Source organism: Mesoplodon mirus, assembly GCF_964341445.2.
Source record: "Mesoplodon mirus genome assembly, chromosome: 6".
In the NCBI taxonomy this organism is placed as follows: Eukaryota; Metazoa; Chordata; class Mammalia; order Artiodactyla; family Ziphiidae; genus Mesoplodon; species Mesoplodon mirus.
The window spans coordinates 67743088-67760677 of NC_138982.1; the positions used below are offsets into that span (position 1 = coordinate 67743088).

Consider the following 17590-nt stretch of genomic DNA (forward strand, 5'->3'; position numbering starts at 1 on the left):
TTGCAGCATCAGGCTTCTTAGTTGCAGCATGCAGGCTTCTTAGTTGCAGCAATGCATTCAGGATCTAGTTCCCTGACCAGGGATCGAACCCGGGCCCCCTGCATTGGGAGCTCGGAGTCCATTTTCTTAGCAGTTGCTGTATAGTGTATTAGAAAAGGCCTTGAAGAGAGAATTTCGAGTGCATTAGTGGAATAGCACAGTTAGTGAGGATACAGCAGAATGAATTGAGAGAGTGATAGGAGCTGAGATCTTAGAGGTGGTAACCAGGGAGGGGGTGAGGTGGGAAGACTTAAGCCATTATAATGACTGGGCATTTACTCCAAAGTGGAGAGCCATTGGATGGTTTTGAAGAGAGGAGTAACATGACCTGATTGACTTTTTAGAAAGGAGTTCTAAAAAGGAGAAAGGAGTTCTTTACTGAGTCCTTATTCCCATGGAGTCTATGGGTGGAATTCAGGAGGTCCCGGGAACTTAGAAAAAAATTAATTACATCTTTGTTTTCACTAACTTCTAACTGAGACAGTATTCCCTTCAGTTAATAATGTAGCCAATAAACCTCAGTAGTTATTAAAGTTACCTGTGATTTTTGTCACCACCAATAAAAATCAGATTATGGTTGCAAAATATGTTTCATCTAATATCTTATCCAGTGCAATGGGCTTTTTCTAGTTGCAGCGAGCGAGGGCTACTCTTCATTATGATGGCTTCTCTTGTTGCGGAGTACAGGCTCTAGGCTCACAGGCTTCGGCAGTTGTGGCACGCAGGCTCTAGAATGCAGGCTTAATAGTTGTGGCACACGGGCTGAGTCGTTCCGCAGCATATGGGATCTTCCCGGACCAGGGCTTGAACCCATGTCCTTGCATTGTCAGGCGGGTTCTTAACCACTGCACCACCAGGGAAGTCCTTTATGTTAGGTAACTTTAAAATTAGAAAAACACTTTAAAAAACAGAATGGTTACAGTATGTGGTAGAATAATTAATGCGCTTCTTAGGAAGAATGAAATAGATCTGCCTATACCACCATGGAAGATCTTTAAGATCTTTAAATAAATAAACAAAAATAAGGTGAAGATCAGAATAGATAAGTGTGTCAAAATCATAGTAAATCTAACAGTGTTTACCTTTAGAGAAAGAAACTATGAATGGGCAGGAAGGTTCTCTCCCCTTCCCCCTTCCCCCGTCCCCCCTTTTTTAAAGCAGTTGCATTTACTAACTTTATACATATATTAGTTTTTAAATAGGGAGTCCATATGGGGGGGTGAGATTACCTTGTATATATATTACTTTTTAAATAGCAAGTTCATATAGGGGGTGAGATTATGGGTTCTTTTATTCTTTGTACCTTTGTGTTTTTAACAATTCTTATGTTACAGTTTAAAATTTTTATGATATATCCAATATTATAGCTCCATTAATAATTTCAGTGATGTTCAGTATTTGAGAATGTGAATATGAAATGAAGATAGGAAATCATCTATATAATATAATCTTTATTATGAGTAAAATATGACTATGTATATATACGAGTAGAAGAAAAGATAAGGGGATGTACATCAAAATGTTAATATCAGTTTTCTCTGTGTGATGGAATTTGAGGTGATTTTTTAAAAAATAATTTTCTTTAATTTCTTGTAGACTATGAGAAGACAACGAAATGAAGTTGTAGTCGAATTAAGGAAGGTGAGCCTGATTAATATTGGGTACTTTCAAGCATAATTCTAACAACCTTACAGCATATAGAGAAGTTAGCAAACGTATATTAATCTCAGGTGCTTAATTGGCATTTCTTTTTCTTTTGAAAATGGGAAGATTGACTAAATTTGACAAGCTATTGAAGTTGACAAGATACAGTTTGTCCACTATCCAAATATAGAGATAAACACATTATCAAATGATTTTTTCTTCTGTAATTTTAAATGATTTATATAAAGTATATGTCATACTAAATAGTTCTGCTATTAACAGTAGTAATTACTCCATAAAAGGAACTTGGTACCTAAAAATTTCATCAACTTTTCAAGTATTAAAGTAGGTTAGTTGAGAATATATTTTTAAGTTTGTCCCAAACATTTTTAGTGAAATTCAAGTGGCCCTTCAGTTTTGTAAGGTATTGTTGATTTTTGTCTGATTTTGAACTGCCCAACTTTTGCTTTGACTTTGTTTTTAGGTGATAAAGAGAAGCTCCCAGATGATGTATAAAATGGTTTAGTACTTTAAAATAAATATGTATGTTTGGTTCTGGCTTAAACTGTACACTATCTTTTTTAATCAAATTATTTTGTTTTTTAGTTTATTTTTACATTGTTCACAGTTCATTAAAAATGTAATATTTGGGGTTTGGGGCTCAAATTAGTGTTGCTTAAGTGTTTAATTCACAATTTGGTTTAATTTTCTGCATTTGCAATTTACTTTTAAAAGTCACTTCATGTTTTTTTGTAGGCACAGGACTGCCTAACATTTGTATGAAAGTATTTAGCTTTTTAAAATTTAACTGAAGTGTTTTTTTTTTTTTAAGAATAAAAGAGATGAACATCTCTTGAAGAGAAGGAATGTACCACATGAAGATATCTGTGAAGACTCTGACATAGATGGTGATTATAGAGTGGTAAGTAATTGTTATGCTGGTAATTTAAAAATACCAGTGAAAAAATTTTACATAAATACAGAATTACAAGGTGATTTTTTAACTTAGTTTTCTCTAACTTTTTTCCCAGCAAAATACCTCTCTAGAAGCTATTGTTCAAGTAAGTTGAGTTTCCCCCCCTTTTCATTTGTATTTCTTGGACTTAACAACTAATTACTGTGTATCTGCATCAAAAATTGTTTTGTTTTTTATAGAATGCTTCAAGTGATAACCAAGGAATTCAGTTAAGTGCAGTTCAAGCTGCTAGGTAAGTTAAATTTTAAGGACATATTTTGTAACTTACACAGGAGTTCTCTTTTGGGTTTTCACTATATAGTAGTCCTGTTTCTTATATTAACTTTGATGACAAACAATAAAGAACAGTCATAGACCAACTGAATTTATTTTCAAAATTATTCTCTTGATTTAGAGTATTAAAATTAGCAATTTTCTAAACTCACTAATACATTGAGACTTTAGTGTGGCTAATAGGTACAAATGCTAGGGAAAAGTTGATTTGACAGTGTATTGCTACAGACTAATAGAAAAACATTATTTGTAAAGCTTTTTACCTTTTACTGATTAATAGGTATTTAATTTTATTAAAAGTCAGATTCATCAAATCCTGCTCAGGTAGCTAATTCTCCTCACAGTCCTCATATTGATCAAACAATGAATTGAGTTAAAGCTTACTGTAGCAGTGTACAGGGAAGTACACATTAAGATTTAGGGCTACAGAGACTCCCACTTCTCAGTCAATGTAAGAATATTTAGTTATTTTTGCACATTTCTGTTATAAACCTATGCACTCATATTTTAAGGGAAAAACAAGAAAAAATTATTACTGAGACATTTGTATTAATAAATAGCTTGGGGAAGACATGGTTGTATCATAGTACAATATAGTGGTTTCTTTGTTTTTTTTTTAATTAATTTATTTTATTTATTTTGGGCTGCATTGGGTCTTCGTTGCTGCGCGTGGGCTTTCTCTAGTTGTGATGAGCAGGGGCTACTCTTCATTGCAGTGCACAGGCTTCTCATTGCGGTGGCTTCTCTTGTTGCAGAGCACGGGCTCTAGGGCACGTGGGCTTCAGTAGTTGTGGCACATGGGCTCAGTAGTTGTGGCTCGTGGGCTCTAGAGCGCAGGCTCAGTAGTTGTGGTGCATGGGCTTAGTTGCTCTGCAGCATGTGGGATCTTCCTGGACCAGGGCTCGAACCCGTGCCTCCTGCATTGGCAGGCGGATTCTTAACCACTGTGCCATCAGGGAAGCCCTCTTTGTTTTTTTATAAATAAAAGAATAACACCCTATGTTGTAATTGTAGGAAAGAGACACTTAAGCAAGAAGTTGATTCTAGTTACAGAATTTTAAAGTGAAAAAAAACTTCACAGTTTTATGTAATATCTTATCCAGTGCATGAGTCCCTTTTATGTTTATTAGACTTTCTTACTTTTGCGTATTCACTTTAAATGGCCTAGGACACATATGGAAATTATAGAATTAAAGTGTTGCCCACCACAGGTAGAAGAACTTCTTAGAGAGGACTTTGCTGTGTAGGAAGAAAATCACAGAAGTTTTCACATCTCAAAATGACAAATTAATGTTAATAGGAAGAATGATTAAGAAATTAATACATTATGCTCACCATTGTCAGAGTCGATTATAGTATTGGAGCAGCTCTTCTCAACATGAGTTCTGTAAGATAATCAAAGCCCCTAAGGCTCCTAAGGCAGGAGATCTCAAAATACAGTGTGTGGATCCCTAGGAGAGCCTGGGATAACTTCAGGAGGTATTATTTTCACAATAATTCACAATAATTCTAAGACTTTATTTGCCTTTTTTGTTGTTTTTACTGTGTTAACATTCACATGGATGTTGCAAAAGCAACTGTGGTAAACTACTGGCACCTTAGCACAGAGCAAGACAGTGTCACCAAACAGATGATACATTGTAGATACCGTATGCGCCATTTTACAAAGAAAAAGGGACATTTCTCTTTAAGAATGTCCTCAATGAAGTAATAAAAAATAATTTCTTTTATTAAATTTGAAACCTTGATTAAGAAAGACTGGGTTTATTTCCTGTGTTGTGCAAAGAATCGTACCATTTATTACGGAAAATACTGTGAAGAAGCATGTGGAATAATTCTTGCTTTGTAAGAAGTTTAGAACCTAATCGGGAAGGCAAAACTATATTAAAAATAGTGATGCTCAACAGCGAATGTAGCCATATGCCGTGTATATATTCTCGGAATTCAGAGAGGGTATTTTGAAAACACTTAACTTGAAAAGATAGAGTTTGAATAGGCAAAAAAGAGAGCATTCCAAGTGTGGGGAATAGGATTTGAAGGGCCTAGAAATTAGACTGAAATGGTCGGACAGACAACTGACCTGTTGTTGAATTACAGAGAATATTAGTAGATAACTAAGATGGAGCCAATTTGTGGAGTGTTACAAAAAACTTGGTCAAGGAGTTTACACTGATGGGGTAGTAAATTAGCAGCCATCACTTGGTTTATGTAGGGGAATAATATGATTAAGCTTGCTTAAACATTGTCTTCATATAGTAGTGCAGGGGATTCAAATGGGTTAGAGATTCAAATTAGGTTAGGCCACATTTAGGATTTGTCAGCTAAAACTGCAGTCTGCCATATGTGTAAATGGGCACTAGGTATTGTTGTTTTACTCTCTAAGCTCCATAAGAGCAAGGATGTGTCTGTGTTGTTCACCTTAGTATCTCCAGTATCTCTCTGGATATTTTCCTGTGTATTGCTGTGTTTATTTCATTTCCTTTAGTTGTTGAGATGAGAATGTTGTTGAGCTTTTATGACCTTTGATTTGGTATATAGAGTTGGATGAAGAACTGGACACTAGTATCAGCTATAAACTTGTACCAGCATCCTATCTGCTTTTGTCCTAACTTAAAAAAAAGTGGTTCATGTCTTACCATTTTTTCCTAATTATTAATAATCTCTGTAAATTTATAAATTAATCTTTTTATAATAGAGAAAAGGTTGCATTATGTAAATTTAAAAAGTAGCTTGCAGGGAGAGTATTTGTGCCAAATATTCAGTTTATTGTAATATATCAAATGTGAATTTGAATTTAATTATATGTCATTAAGTTTCACAAGGGGTATATTTATATCTCTTATAGGAAGCTTTTGTCCAGTGATCGAAATCCACCAATTGATGACTTAATAAAATCGGGAATATTGCCTATTTTAGTCCATTGTCTTGAAAGAGATGACAAGTAAGTACATTATTTTAAGAAATAATTTAGGATGTATCCTTTGCAGAAGACAAGATTTTCTCGTAGTTAGTTTGGTCTTTAAAGAAAAAAAAAAGGGCTATAAGATGGAGTTGAGAAGCCAAGGTGAAAAACAGTGTAAGGTATGTTTACACCAAGAGAGGAAAGTAAAGACCAAACAGGAACTTGCGAATGATATATTTAACTTCTAAGCTTTGAAAATTGGCAAGAACTAGTTTAGCCAGATAGGTACTTGAGAAAACTGTTTGGGTAGTAATGTGCAGGTATCTTAATAAAGAGTTCTTACTAAAAATAAGGACACCTGAGGAGGTTGTATGCTTTTTATACCGAAGAGATATTTTAAATAGTCATTGGAAGTTTAAAAAATTGAATAAAAATATTTAATACTTTTAAAATGCTAGGGGGAGGAGTGGTTGGTAGGTATTTGGGACAATGTAGAAATTCCTGCTGTTCAAAATTATTTGTTTTTTGTAGTCCTTCTTTACAGTTTGAAGCTGCATGGGCTTTGACAAACATTGCGTCTGGAACCTCTGAACAAACTCAAGCAGTAGTTCAGTCCAGTAAGTTGGTTATTAAGAGACAAAATTGTGATTTTCAAAAAAAGTTAATTAAAAAACTCAATGCTTTTCCTAAAAGAATAGAACTATTTATATTATAAAGTAATTAAGTATTATGAATTCAGTAACAAATAAGGTAGTTGAAATAGGCCAACTCAAGTACGTTACTTTGATCATCTTGTCTCATTGACTGACATTTTCTATTTCCAAAAATTCATTTGATTCTAAATCTGAGAACATTTTGTAATTATAGTAGTAGTTACATTATTGTGTTTATAGGATATTACATAAATAAAGATGTTTTTCCTGTAGCCATACTACCTGTTGGACACTGTTAATGAGATGTCCATTATACATTTTAAAGAAATCTTCTTTTATAAAGTAGTCCTACTTTAGAGAATGGCTTGAAATTTTTTTTTCATAGTTATTATAGGATTGGTCGTTTTTTATGTTCCAAGAAATGTAAGTGGGAAATAATTATTGAAAGTAATAACTTGAATTATTTTCATAAGTACTATTTGATTCTTCTACTAAACAAAGAAATAATTTTAAAGAAGGTACTTTCAGAATCCCCTTCAAATATGTAAGCAGTATACTTGTCTAAGCCTGTAAAATCTTAAGCACTGTCATGATTTTGAAAGGGAACAAAATTGTTATCGAGTGAGGATTTTATTATATAGAAACTTGTATTATATAATATTACATAGAAAAGATAATTTTCTTAAATCTTAATAAAACTGATTAATTTTGGGTTCAGATGATTTTGGGGTTTGGTTTTTTTGGTTTTGCTTTGTATAGTTGACTGTTTAGTTAATTTTATGGTCTCAAGACAATGTCTTAATCCCTCTTTTTCTTTTCTCTTTTGTGTTCCTTAAAGATTAGAAAGAGGCTTAGAATTTGTTTTAACGCTGCTAGTCTGTCTTAATATACCAAAAGTAATGGATAAATGAATTACTTTTTACTATAAGTAAGCATGATTGATCTACATGTACTCAAATAGCATTTTTCAGAGCAATATCAGAGGGAAGAAAAGAAATAGAAGAATCATTTGTTCAGTGCAGTATTATTCTGTTAAACGTCTCTTTGTTTTTCCTTGTGTTAAGCAACAGAAACATTTTCTGATTCAGAAGGTCTTACGTGGCACAGGAATCACTGGCCTGGCTAAAGACCCATATGATGTTATTTTAAATTTCTATATTCAAAAATTATTTTAATAATTGGAGCTTTTTTCAAATTTGAAGATAATGCTAATCTATAAGGAATTAATTTCTTGAAATTGGAATTAAATCCGGTTTTAACTGTGAATGAAATTTTATCAGCTTAATTTGACATTTGTCTGTATGTTAAAACTGTCACTTTGATGATGAATGGTCTGCTAGCCGGAAATTTTCCACTACCGTTATTCTAATGAAAATCATTTAATGAAGATATATTTTAAATATATTTTTGATAGGTTTCTTTCTTTTGGGATTTCAGCAAAGAAACAAGTTTGATTTTTGGTTTAGATTATAGTGTTTTCAACCTTTTTTCTTTCAATTTTATTGAAATATAATTGATATATAACAGTATCTTCAAACTTAAATGATAGCTTATGTTTTCCTTCTTCAGATGCTGTGCCACTTTTCCTGAGGCTTCTCCATTCACCCCATCAAAATGTCTGTGAGCAAGCAGTGTGGGCATTGGGAAATATCATAGGTTTGTCTAAAACTTGTAATACTAGTCCAACAATCTTTGTTATCATGTACTATGTAATAAAAATGACTACTAGTAGTTGAAAAGAAAAAGCAATTTGCTTTTTTTAGTACTAGTTTTTATGAACTAGTTTACAGAAATTACAGCTGTTTAAGTATAAACCCATAGTAAACAGAATGAACATTTTTGTTGCTTGTGATACCATTATATCTCAACTCTTGACTATAGTTGACTATAGTCAACGCTTAATTATTTGAATAGTTATGAAATATGTATGTGGTTTAGGTATTTTCCTCTTTCTCCTTTATTATGTTGGTCCATTTTATTCCTCAACTCTTACTATCCTAGGAAATAATAAGAAAAAAGGAGGAGGCAAAACTTAAACCAAAATTTTTCTCTATAATAGCAGTTCTGAGAAGAATCTAAATTGAAATTTTTTATATCTCTTGTGGATTTTAGTGCAATGAAGTATAGTAATGTTATCCACTATCATCATGAGGTCATCATCATACATGTGGTATCTGTACCTTATAGGCAGTCTCATTAAATGTTGACCACCATGATTGCCATACCTTCAGGTTTGTTCTGATAAATAATTGTAGGAAGAATAATTAAAGACAATTCCAATATTTCAAGAATTTGTTTTTTAACTACAGCCTAACTTTACCCAAACTCAAAAATTCAAAAATCTATCCTCCAGTGGAGAATGGAAAAAATCGGGTCTGAACTGTATTGTGTACCATGATGTTAAAAGTTATTTTTGCCACAGATTTTTTTTTTTTTGCATGGGAGTAATCAGTTTTGCTCTGATATACCTCCTCTTTATTACCCTTTTGGGGGCCAAGATGGAAGGTAAGGTATGGTTAGTGCCCCACAATTGTGAGTTTTCAAATGGGAGAATTTCCCTATAAACTGTTCTTGGCATACGGTATATTACTGTTAGGAATGCTATCGTTTATATATTCCAGAGTCCCTCACTTTTATACCAAATTGTAGATTTAGAACTATTAATACAACATCTTGATCTTTGGCTTTTAATTCCAGTGACATTATAGAATTAATTAGAATACATGGATGCAAAAAGAACAAGCATTTTATCTTCAAATACCACAGTGCAGGGCGAAGTGTTTTCACTTACGGAATGTAATACTTGAGTGTGGCTTTCATACTACAAATTACAGTGATACTCTAGATAGAGGAAATTAAATTTGGCACTTTTCTCTAGGGCAGTGATTCTCAAACTCTAGCCTGTTATCAAAATTATTATTAAGGGCTTGTTAAAACAGAATCCTGGACCCACAGAGTTTCTGTTTCAACAGATTTGGGATAGGGCCCCAAAATCACTATGGGAACCGCTGATCTAGGGGTATTGGTTCTCTCTCCCCTGCCTTTTTGAGACATAGTTTCTAAGTGTATAGAGTAATTTACAGTTAATACTTGCTGTGCTTTGATATTAGATCAGTATAAATTCTACAATTTTTTTCTCTGTAATGGTATTTTAATATATCTCTTTTTATAACATGAAAGTTTCTTAAACTTAGAGTACCATTGAGAGAGAAGAGAAAAAGCAACAATTCTGTGTTCACAAAGTACTTTAAAGCCTTACTGAGGCTTTTAGATGGCATGAAAACATTTTAGGGTGAACAGCATATAAACCTGAATACATGAATAATGTGTAAAAAAATCTTAGTACCTTATCTTGCTTCTCTTGGATCAAAGACCTAAAATGTGAACTAGGTTATTATTGTCTAACACTTTCACATAAAATGAAATAGTGTACTTGGTTCAAATACCGAAAGTAGCATATTGAACCCAGTGCTTTACGTTTTCTGAGTTGCTTATTGTATTGAATTAATAAATCCTTCTTCCTACAGGTGATGGGCCACAGTGTAGAGATTATGTCATAAGTCTTGGAGTTGTGAAACCTTTACTTTCCTTCATAAGTCCATCTATTCCTATAACATTCTTAAGAAATGTTACTTGGGTTATGGTCAACTTATGTCGCCACAAAGACCCACCACCCCCAATGGAAACCATTCAGGAGGTAACAAGTATTTTTGTTTTTGTTTTCTTTTAAAGTAAAGTAGATACCATTATGTGTATGTTTTTATCTGTGTATATTTTAAAATCTATATATTTCTCTCTTCAGATTCTTCCAGCTCTTTGTGTTTTAATTCATCACACAGACGTAAATGTGAGTAAATGCTTCCCGTCATATATTTTTATATGTATATATGGTTAGGGCTTGTCCCTATGGCATAGGGGAGAAAAATGACATTATGTCAGTGTACTCTTATCAAATTTTTTCATTTCAGGAGCTGCAATACATAGTTTGGTATTTTATATTTTCTCTGTGTTTACCCATATCACAATATGTAATTTCAGTGAAGAAATCAAGCCTGTTATTTTTGGTCTGGGCAGTAATGTATGTGCATATATTATATATTAGTGTTGTGAAAACTGACATTGGAAGTTCTTAAAGTTGCCAGTTAGTAATCTCTCTCACTAAGATTTTATCTGATTGTTCATGAGCTTTTTATGAAAGCTCATTTTGACAGCTGGCCATTGAGAGAACACTTACACCTAGTGGTATTATTTTTCAAAAGGTAAAAAAGAGAAATATTTGTGCCTTTATGCATGGGTTTGTATTCATATACCATTCTTACACCAAACCATGAATATCAGTTGCTCTTTAATTTCATTTTTACTCTATTAATTCATTTATAGTGACTTTGGTAATGGCTTCACTTGGTGTAGAGATAATTGAGTATACAAACAAAAAGGAAAAAAATCAGTGCAGACTAGATTTTAAACATAATAAATATATCCTACTCATACTTACTAACACAGAGAGCAAAGGAGAAAGCAACTCAGGAAGTATGAATGAGTGGGAAACTGCCATAACTGCTTATAAATTCAGTCTAGCCTTCATTGTGTTAGAAGAGCTAGGAATATAATGGGTAAAAGAAAATCACATGGATAAAATGCATAGTAACAATCAGAACCTTGTGTAGTTCTTTAAAAACACAGTTTGGTATGATCAGTGTCTGACAAGCTGCTTCATTCCTTCACAGTTTCTAGGGTATTAATACCCTTTTGCCAGGATCTCTGAAAAGATATGGAGCAAATTAAAGTTAGAATTATACTACATCGAGGAGTGACATAATGTGCTTGTTATTCATTAGATGAACATGATCTTTGTCCTAAAGATATCTTTTCTAGCTCCAGATAGTCTAGGGTGTTTAAAAAACAAACAAGCAAAAAAACCACACATATAAACAAATTTTGGTTTTGGCTTATTATAGTCAAATTCTTTGATTAAATTACAGTTTTTTGTATTTTACTTTTATTAAAAGATTTCCAAGAAAGATTAATCTCAAAGTTTATAACTCTTCTGGAAAACTAGACATCTTGGTTGACCTTATTCAGAGATGTATTGTGTTCTTTCCACTTGTTTACCCCAGTCCATTTGAGATTGTAACTCCGTTTTTCTTGCTCTTGATACATCTTGAATTTCTCAAGCCAGTTTGCATTCTTTTTTAGTAGCATTAGTAATATTGTTTACTAAACAATAATGTTTACTAAAAATGCAGTCTTCTTAGGTTAACATTTAGGAGCAAGTTCTTAAATCAGGCCATCAAAGAAATAAAAAAAATAAAATAATGAAACTGCTTCCACAAACCATAAGTGAAACATTGAAATTATACTCTAGTTGTAATTAGTAAACTTATCATAGACTTAACTTTGCTGACACAAAAAGTGCATATGAGATCAGGTCTGATTTAAATTATGATTTTGATGTGAGCATATTAATGACATGTTTAGTATTGGGCCTTTTTAAAAAAATATATCTGGATTTTACATACAGTCATGCACAAGTAGCTTGAAGTTTTTTTGCCTATACCAACAAATTTTGGCAAAAAAAGAGTTACTTTTGTCAGTTGAAATTTAGTTGTCTCACATATTTGATACCACTTTATGTGTGTGAATTTTTCATTCGGTGTCTTCTTTTTACGTTAAAAATATCCATAGTGCTTTCTTGAATTTCTGAAAGGAAAAATGGCAAAGTGCTATTTTCTTCTAGGAGCTTCTTGGATGTTTTAAACATATCATTGATTTAGGATTTAAAGGTTTCAGACTTTTCTGGTTTGTCTTTTGACACAGAGTTCATATTCCAGAAAAGCTTTGGGAAGTAAAATTTCAGGCACAATTATTTATTACTGTGTCTTTGTCAATAATTGTATTATTTAGCAGTTTAACAGTTGTTTGTCATTCTTCGTTTTGGCCATAACTTCTAATTAGGACTTCACATACAAAGAAAGAAGAAACACAATGGCCTGTTGTACTTCGAAATACAGTCATCATAAGTTAATTACAGAAGCTTTTTTTTTTAAGTACTTTTGGCAGCTGATGTAAATTATAGTTTTGTTTGGTTGGTTGGTTTGGGGGGGTTTTTTTGTTTGTTGTTTTTTTTGTTTTTTTTAACTAGAACATGTTTTTTGATTATAGATCTCACAAGTTGACCTATGGTTGCTTTTAATGTCTTGATCTGCAGCTGTGGGAGATTCCTATTTGGGAAGTTGCCTCTGGTATTATAAGGCAAAGCAAACTGGTTGGAAAAGATGAAAGTACTATAATCCTAATACTGGAGTATCGGCTTTAGACCTACCTTGAATATATTCACCTAGCCCAGATGTTTTGAACCACCGTGTATGTTGGATACATATACTCTTTCCACCTACATGCGTTTATCACAATGTCCTTGGACCTGGTATCCCTCAATCTGAGCATTCGGGAAAGAGAATGCCTTTTTCTCATATTTTATGTGCTATGTAGTGTGTTTGTATCTTTGTGAGTTAAGAGTGGATACCAGTCTGTGAACAAGATCATAATTAACCTAAATATCCTAAATATGGCTAGAAGATAAGATGCACACACTTGATATAGACGTTCATAGATGACGATGCTTAGTATAATATAGAAGATTGATTCCAGTGAATTTAGGTGAGAGAAAAGGGAAGAAAGAAGATAGTAGAACAATCATAGGTTAGTCCATATGGTTAAGAATTTTTGAAATGAGAAAATATTCAAAGGCTATTTGAATTTTTTTTATTCATTAGATATTGGTAGATACGGTCTGGGCCCTCTCTTACCTTACTGATGCTGGCAACGAACAGATACAGATGGTAATAGACTCCGGAATAGTCCCTCATTTGGTTCCTCTGCTCAGCCACCAGGAAGTTAAGGTTCAGGTGAGTTTTTTATTGATAAAAACATGTCACTGTTTGCTTTAAGTGTGACATTTGAACATGGGTAATGTCAATAGTGTAAAGTGTTTTTTTAGCCTAATAACAACATATCTGTGATGAAAAGAGTGTTATTATATCCCCATTTAAAAGATGGAGAAAATGAAATAGTTTACTACACGAACCTCCTCCTCCCCCCCCACCCCCACCCCAAAAAAAGCCAAGTTGACTTCTTTGTAAATTACTGATTTCTAACGTAGACCAGGGCAGTTCATATAGCAACTTGGGTAGCATCTGAAACAAGTACTGATTATTATTCCTACTTTTCCTATTTTTCTTCTTCCACTCTCCTGCTCCTTCCCCCACCCCCCTCCCCCCAACGGCTGTCCTTTTTTATTCTCCTTCACTGCACCTGGCAAGTTTAGTTAATGCTTAGCTTCACTGGCACTGTGATAAAGGCTTTGTACTGAAATGTGCTGCTTAGGGGCTTCCTAAATTGTCTTCTCTCAGTTATTTAAAATCTTTTTCTTTAATTTTGTTTTGTTTTATTATTTTAAAATCCTTCCATATAAATATTTATTCCAAAGAATCTGCATCTAGAAAGAGCCAAAAAAGAGAAGGTGAGAAGTTCACACAAATATTATAAGCAGTAGCTGTCAAACTACGGTGGTAAAGGGAGATGCAGCAAGCAGCAAGCTCTCCCTATCCTTCTGAGGTAAATAGCATGCTTTAATCTTAGAATGACTAAGAGCCTATAAAGCACAATAATAGCATAAGGAAAACTGTTAACCTGATTCACTATTTCTCAACCATGGCTGGACAATAAAATCAGCAGTGGGAAGCCTAAAGAAACAAAATTAGTGTATTTCCCTTGCTCTACTCCTAGAAATTCTGTTTCAGTAAATCTGGGTATTTCCTAGAAACCTGGGCTGTAAAAAGCTCTTTAGGTTATATTCATATACTGTCAAAACGGAGACCCACTGCTATAAAATTTAAGCACTTTAAAGAAAAGAGGGAACACTTAGCTAAATTCAGAAAAATTGATTAATAGAATAATTTGTCATTCAGGGTTATTTGTGGTTTATTTTAAACATTCCTACTAGATTCTTACAAAGTTTGCATTTCTTAAGTGTGGTACTTATGCCTTGGTATAGGTTTTTGGTTTGCATTTTGTTTTTGTTTTTTCAGAATGCATCTTCAGTTTTAATACTGGACTTTATTGAGAAAATAGGGCTTGGACTTTCACTTGAGCCAACTCTCAAGGAAAGTTATGTTCTGTACTTTACCTGGTAACTAATAGAGATTTTTAAAAACTTTTTTAACTTTCATGCCATAATTTAGGAACATAGAAAGAAAAATGTAATGAACTCTGTAGGTTTCCTCTATATCACTACTTCCCTGCCAAATTATTTTGACACATATTCCAGATATCGTCTAATTTCACCCAGGTTGCATCTCTAAAAAGTAAGGCTATTTTTTTTTAATATATCCGCAATACCATTAGAACACTTTAGGAAACCGTAATGTTAAAATCCAATCAGTATCTGAATTTTACTTATTGCCTCATTTTTTTTTCACAATTTGACCAAATCAGTATTCAAACAAGGTCAACACATTGCATGTGGTAGCTATGTCTTTATGTTTCTGTTACTCTACAACTTCCTTCTCCTTTTTTTCTTTCCCCTGTTAAATTTATTTGTTAAAGAAGCTAGGCCACTACAAAACGTTTTTGAAAGAAGTTGAACAAGACCTAAATCAGTGGAAAGACATCCATGTTCGTGGATTGGAAGATTCAGTATTATTAGGATGGCAGTGCTTCCCAAATTTATCTACAGATTAAATGCAATTCCTGTTAAAATCCATATGGAAATGCAATGGACCCAGAAATAACCAAAACAATCTTGAAAAAGAACCAAGTTTGGGGATTTCTCACTTCAAAACTTGACTACAAAGCTAGAGGAAACAAAACTTTGTGATTCTAGCATAAGGATAGACATATTGATCAGTGAAATAGAATCAAGAGTCTAGAAATAAACTTACACATTTATGATCAGTTGATTTTCAACAAGGGTGCCAAGAAAATTCCGTGAGCAAAGAATAGTCTTTTCAGCAAATGGTGCTGAGGCTACTGGATATCCATATGTAAAAGAATGAAGTTAGAGCCCTACTTCACACCATATTTTTAAAAAATTAACTCAAAATGAATCAAACAGCTTAATGTAACATTCAGAAGTATAAACCTCTTAGAAGAAAACACAGGCATAAATCTTCATAACCTCAGATTAGGCAGTAGTTTCTTAGATATGACACCACAAGCAACTAAGAAAAAAATAGATAAATTGGACTTCCAAAATTAAAAACTTCTAAGGAAACAATCAAGAAAGTGAAAAGACAACCTACAGAATGGAAGAGAATGTTTGCAAATCATATATATGAAAAGGTATTAGTGTCCAAAATACATAAAGAACTCTTAAAACTCAACAAAAAAAAAATGACAACCCAATTTTAATATTTATTTATTTATTTATTTGGTTGTGCTGGGTCTTAGTTGCAGCAGGTGGGCTCCTTAGTTGTGGTATGTAGCCTCTTAGTTGTGGCTCAAGGGCTCCTTAGTTGTGGCATGTGTGTGGGGTCTAGTTCCCGACCAGGGATCAAACCCAGGCCCCCTGCATTGGGAGCGTGGAGTCTTAACCACTGCACCACCAGGGAGGTCCCAGCAACCTAGTTTTAAATGGTTTAAAAATTTTAATGTTCTCCAAAGAAGACATACAGATGGTCCATAAGCACATACGAAGATGTTCAACATCCTTAGTCATTAAGGCAAAGCAAATCAAAGCCACAGTGAAGTACCACTTTATACCCACCAGGATGGTATAATCAAAAAGACAGTAACAAGTGTTGGCAAGGATGTAGAGAAAGTATAATCCTCATACATTGCTGGTAGGAATGTAAAATGGTACAGCCTCTTTGGAATATAGTTTGACAGTACCTGGAAAAGTTAGGCGTAGAGTTATTATATGACCCAGCAATTCCATTTCCAGGTATATACCCAAGGGAACTGAAAACATATTCACACAAAAACTTTTGTATTATCTTATTTTCTTTATGGCCATAATTACTATCTAAAATTATCCTTCATACTTACTTGTTTTTTTTGTTTTTGTTTTTTTTTTTTTGCTGTACGCGGGCCTCTCACTGCTGTGGCCTCTCCCGTTGCGGAGCACAGGCTCCGGACACACAGGCTCCGCGGCCATGGCTCGCGGGCCCAGCCGCTCCGCGGCATGTGGGATCTTCCGGGATCGGGGCACGAACCCGTGTCCCCTGCATCGGCAGGCGGACTCTCAACCACTGCGCCACCAGGGAAGCCCATACTTACTTGTTTATTGGCTGTTTCCTCTTACAATAATGGAAGCTCCATAGGAGCTGGGTTTATGTCTGTCCTATTCACTCCTCTGTTCCTAAATCAGTGTTTGACACAACTTGCTCAATAAGGCTAGGTAGGCATGAATGCATAAAGATATCTTTTATAACATGGGGCTTCCCTGATGGCACAGTGGTTAAGAATCTGCCTGCCAATGCAGGGGACACGGGTTCGAGCCCTGGTGTGGGAAGGTCCCACATGCCGCGGAGCAACTAAGCCCGTGAGCCACAACTACTAAGCCTGTGCTCTAGAGCCCATGACCCACAACTACTGAGCCCGCATGACACAACTACTGAAGCCCATGCACCTAGAGCCTGCCCTCCAGACAAGAGAAGCCACCGCAGTGAGAAGCCCACGCAACAACGAAGAGTAGCCCCTGCTCCCTGCAACTAGAGAAAGCCCGCGCACAGCAGTGAAGACCCAGGGCAGCCAAAAATAAATAAAACAAATTTATATGAAATAAATATGTATATATCTTTCATAACCTGCCTAACATACCTTTGTGGTAATAAGAAGTGATTCATATAGAACAACATCTCATTAAATCTTTTTATGTTTCAGACAGCAGCACTTCGAGCTGTGGGCAACATTGTTACTGGAACTGATGAGCAAACACAAGTAGTTTTGAACTGTGATGCTCTTTCACACTTCCCTGCACTTCTGACACATCCCAAAGAGAAAATTAATAAAGTAAGTATTTTTAAATACTATTTAATAATTAGCATATACAGTAGCCATTTTCATTTCCAAAATTAGAGACTCAAGTGTCTTTAATACCGTTTA

At 34.2% G+C, this 17590-nt stretch overlaps 1 protein-coding gene across 1 annotated transcript in view; it reads left to right on the plus strand.

Moving 5' to 3' along the window:
- KPNA4 (karyopherin subunit alpha 4) overlaps positions 1–17590 on the plus strand; it is a 58367-nt gene that overhangs the window by 27357 nt on the left and 13420 nt on the right. Inside the window, exons 2-12 of the mRNA XM_082625299.1 lie at positions 1636–1680; positions 2516–2605; positions 2715–2744; positions 2839–2891; positions 5778–5873; positions 6366–6451; positions 8057–8143; positions 10015–10184; positions 10290–10334; positions 13261–13392; positions 17369–17497. Of these exons, the coding sequence (XP_082481425.1) occupies positions 1636–1680; positions 2516–2605; positions 2715–2744; positions 2839–2891; positions 5778–5873; positions 6366–6451; positions 8057–8143; positions 10015–10184; positions 10290–10334; positions 13261–13392; positions 17369–17497 (963 nt within the window). The remainder of the gene's footprint in view (positions 1–1635; positions 1681–2515; positions 2606–2714; positions 2745–2838; positions 2892–5777; positions 5874–6365; positions 6452–8056; positions 8144–10014; positions 10185–10289; positions 10335–13260; positions 13393–17368; positions 17498–17590) is intronic.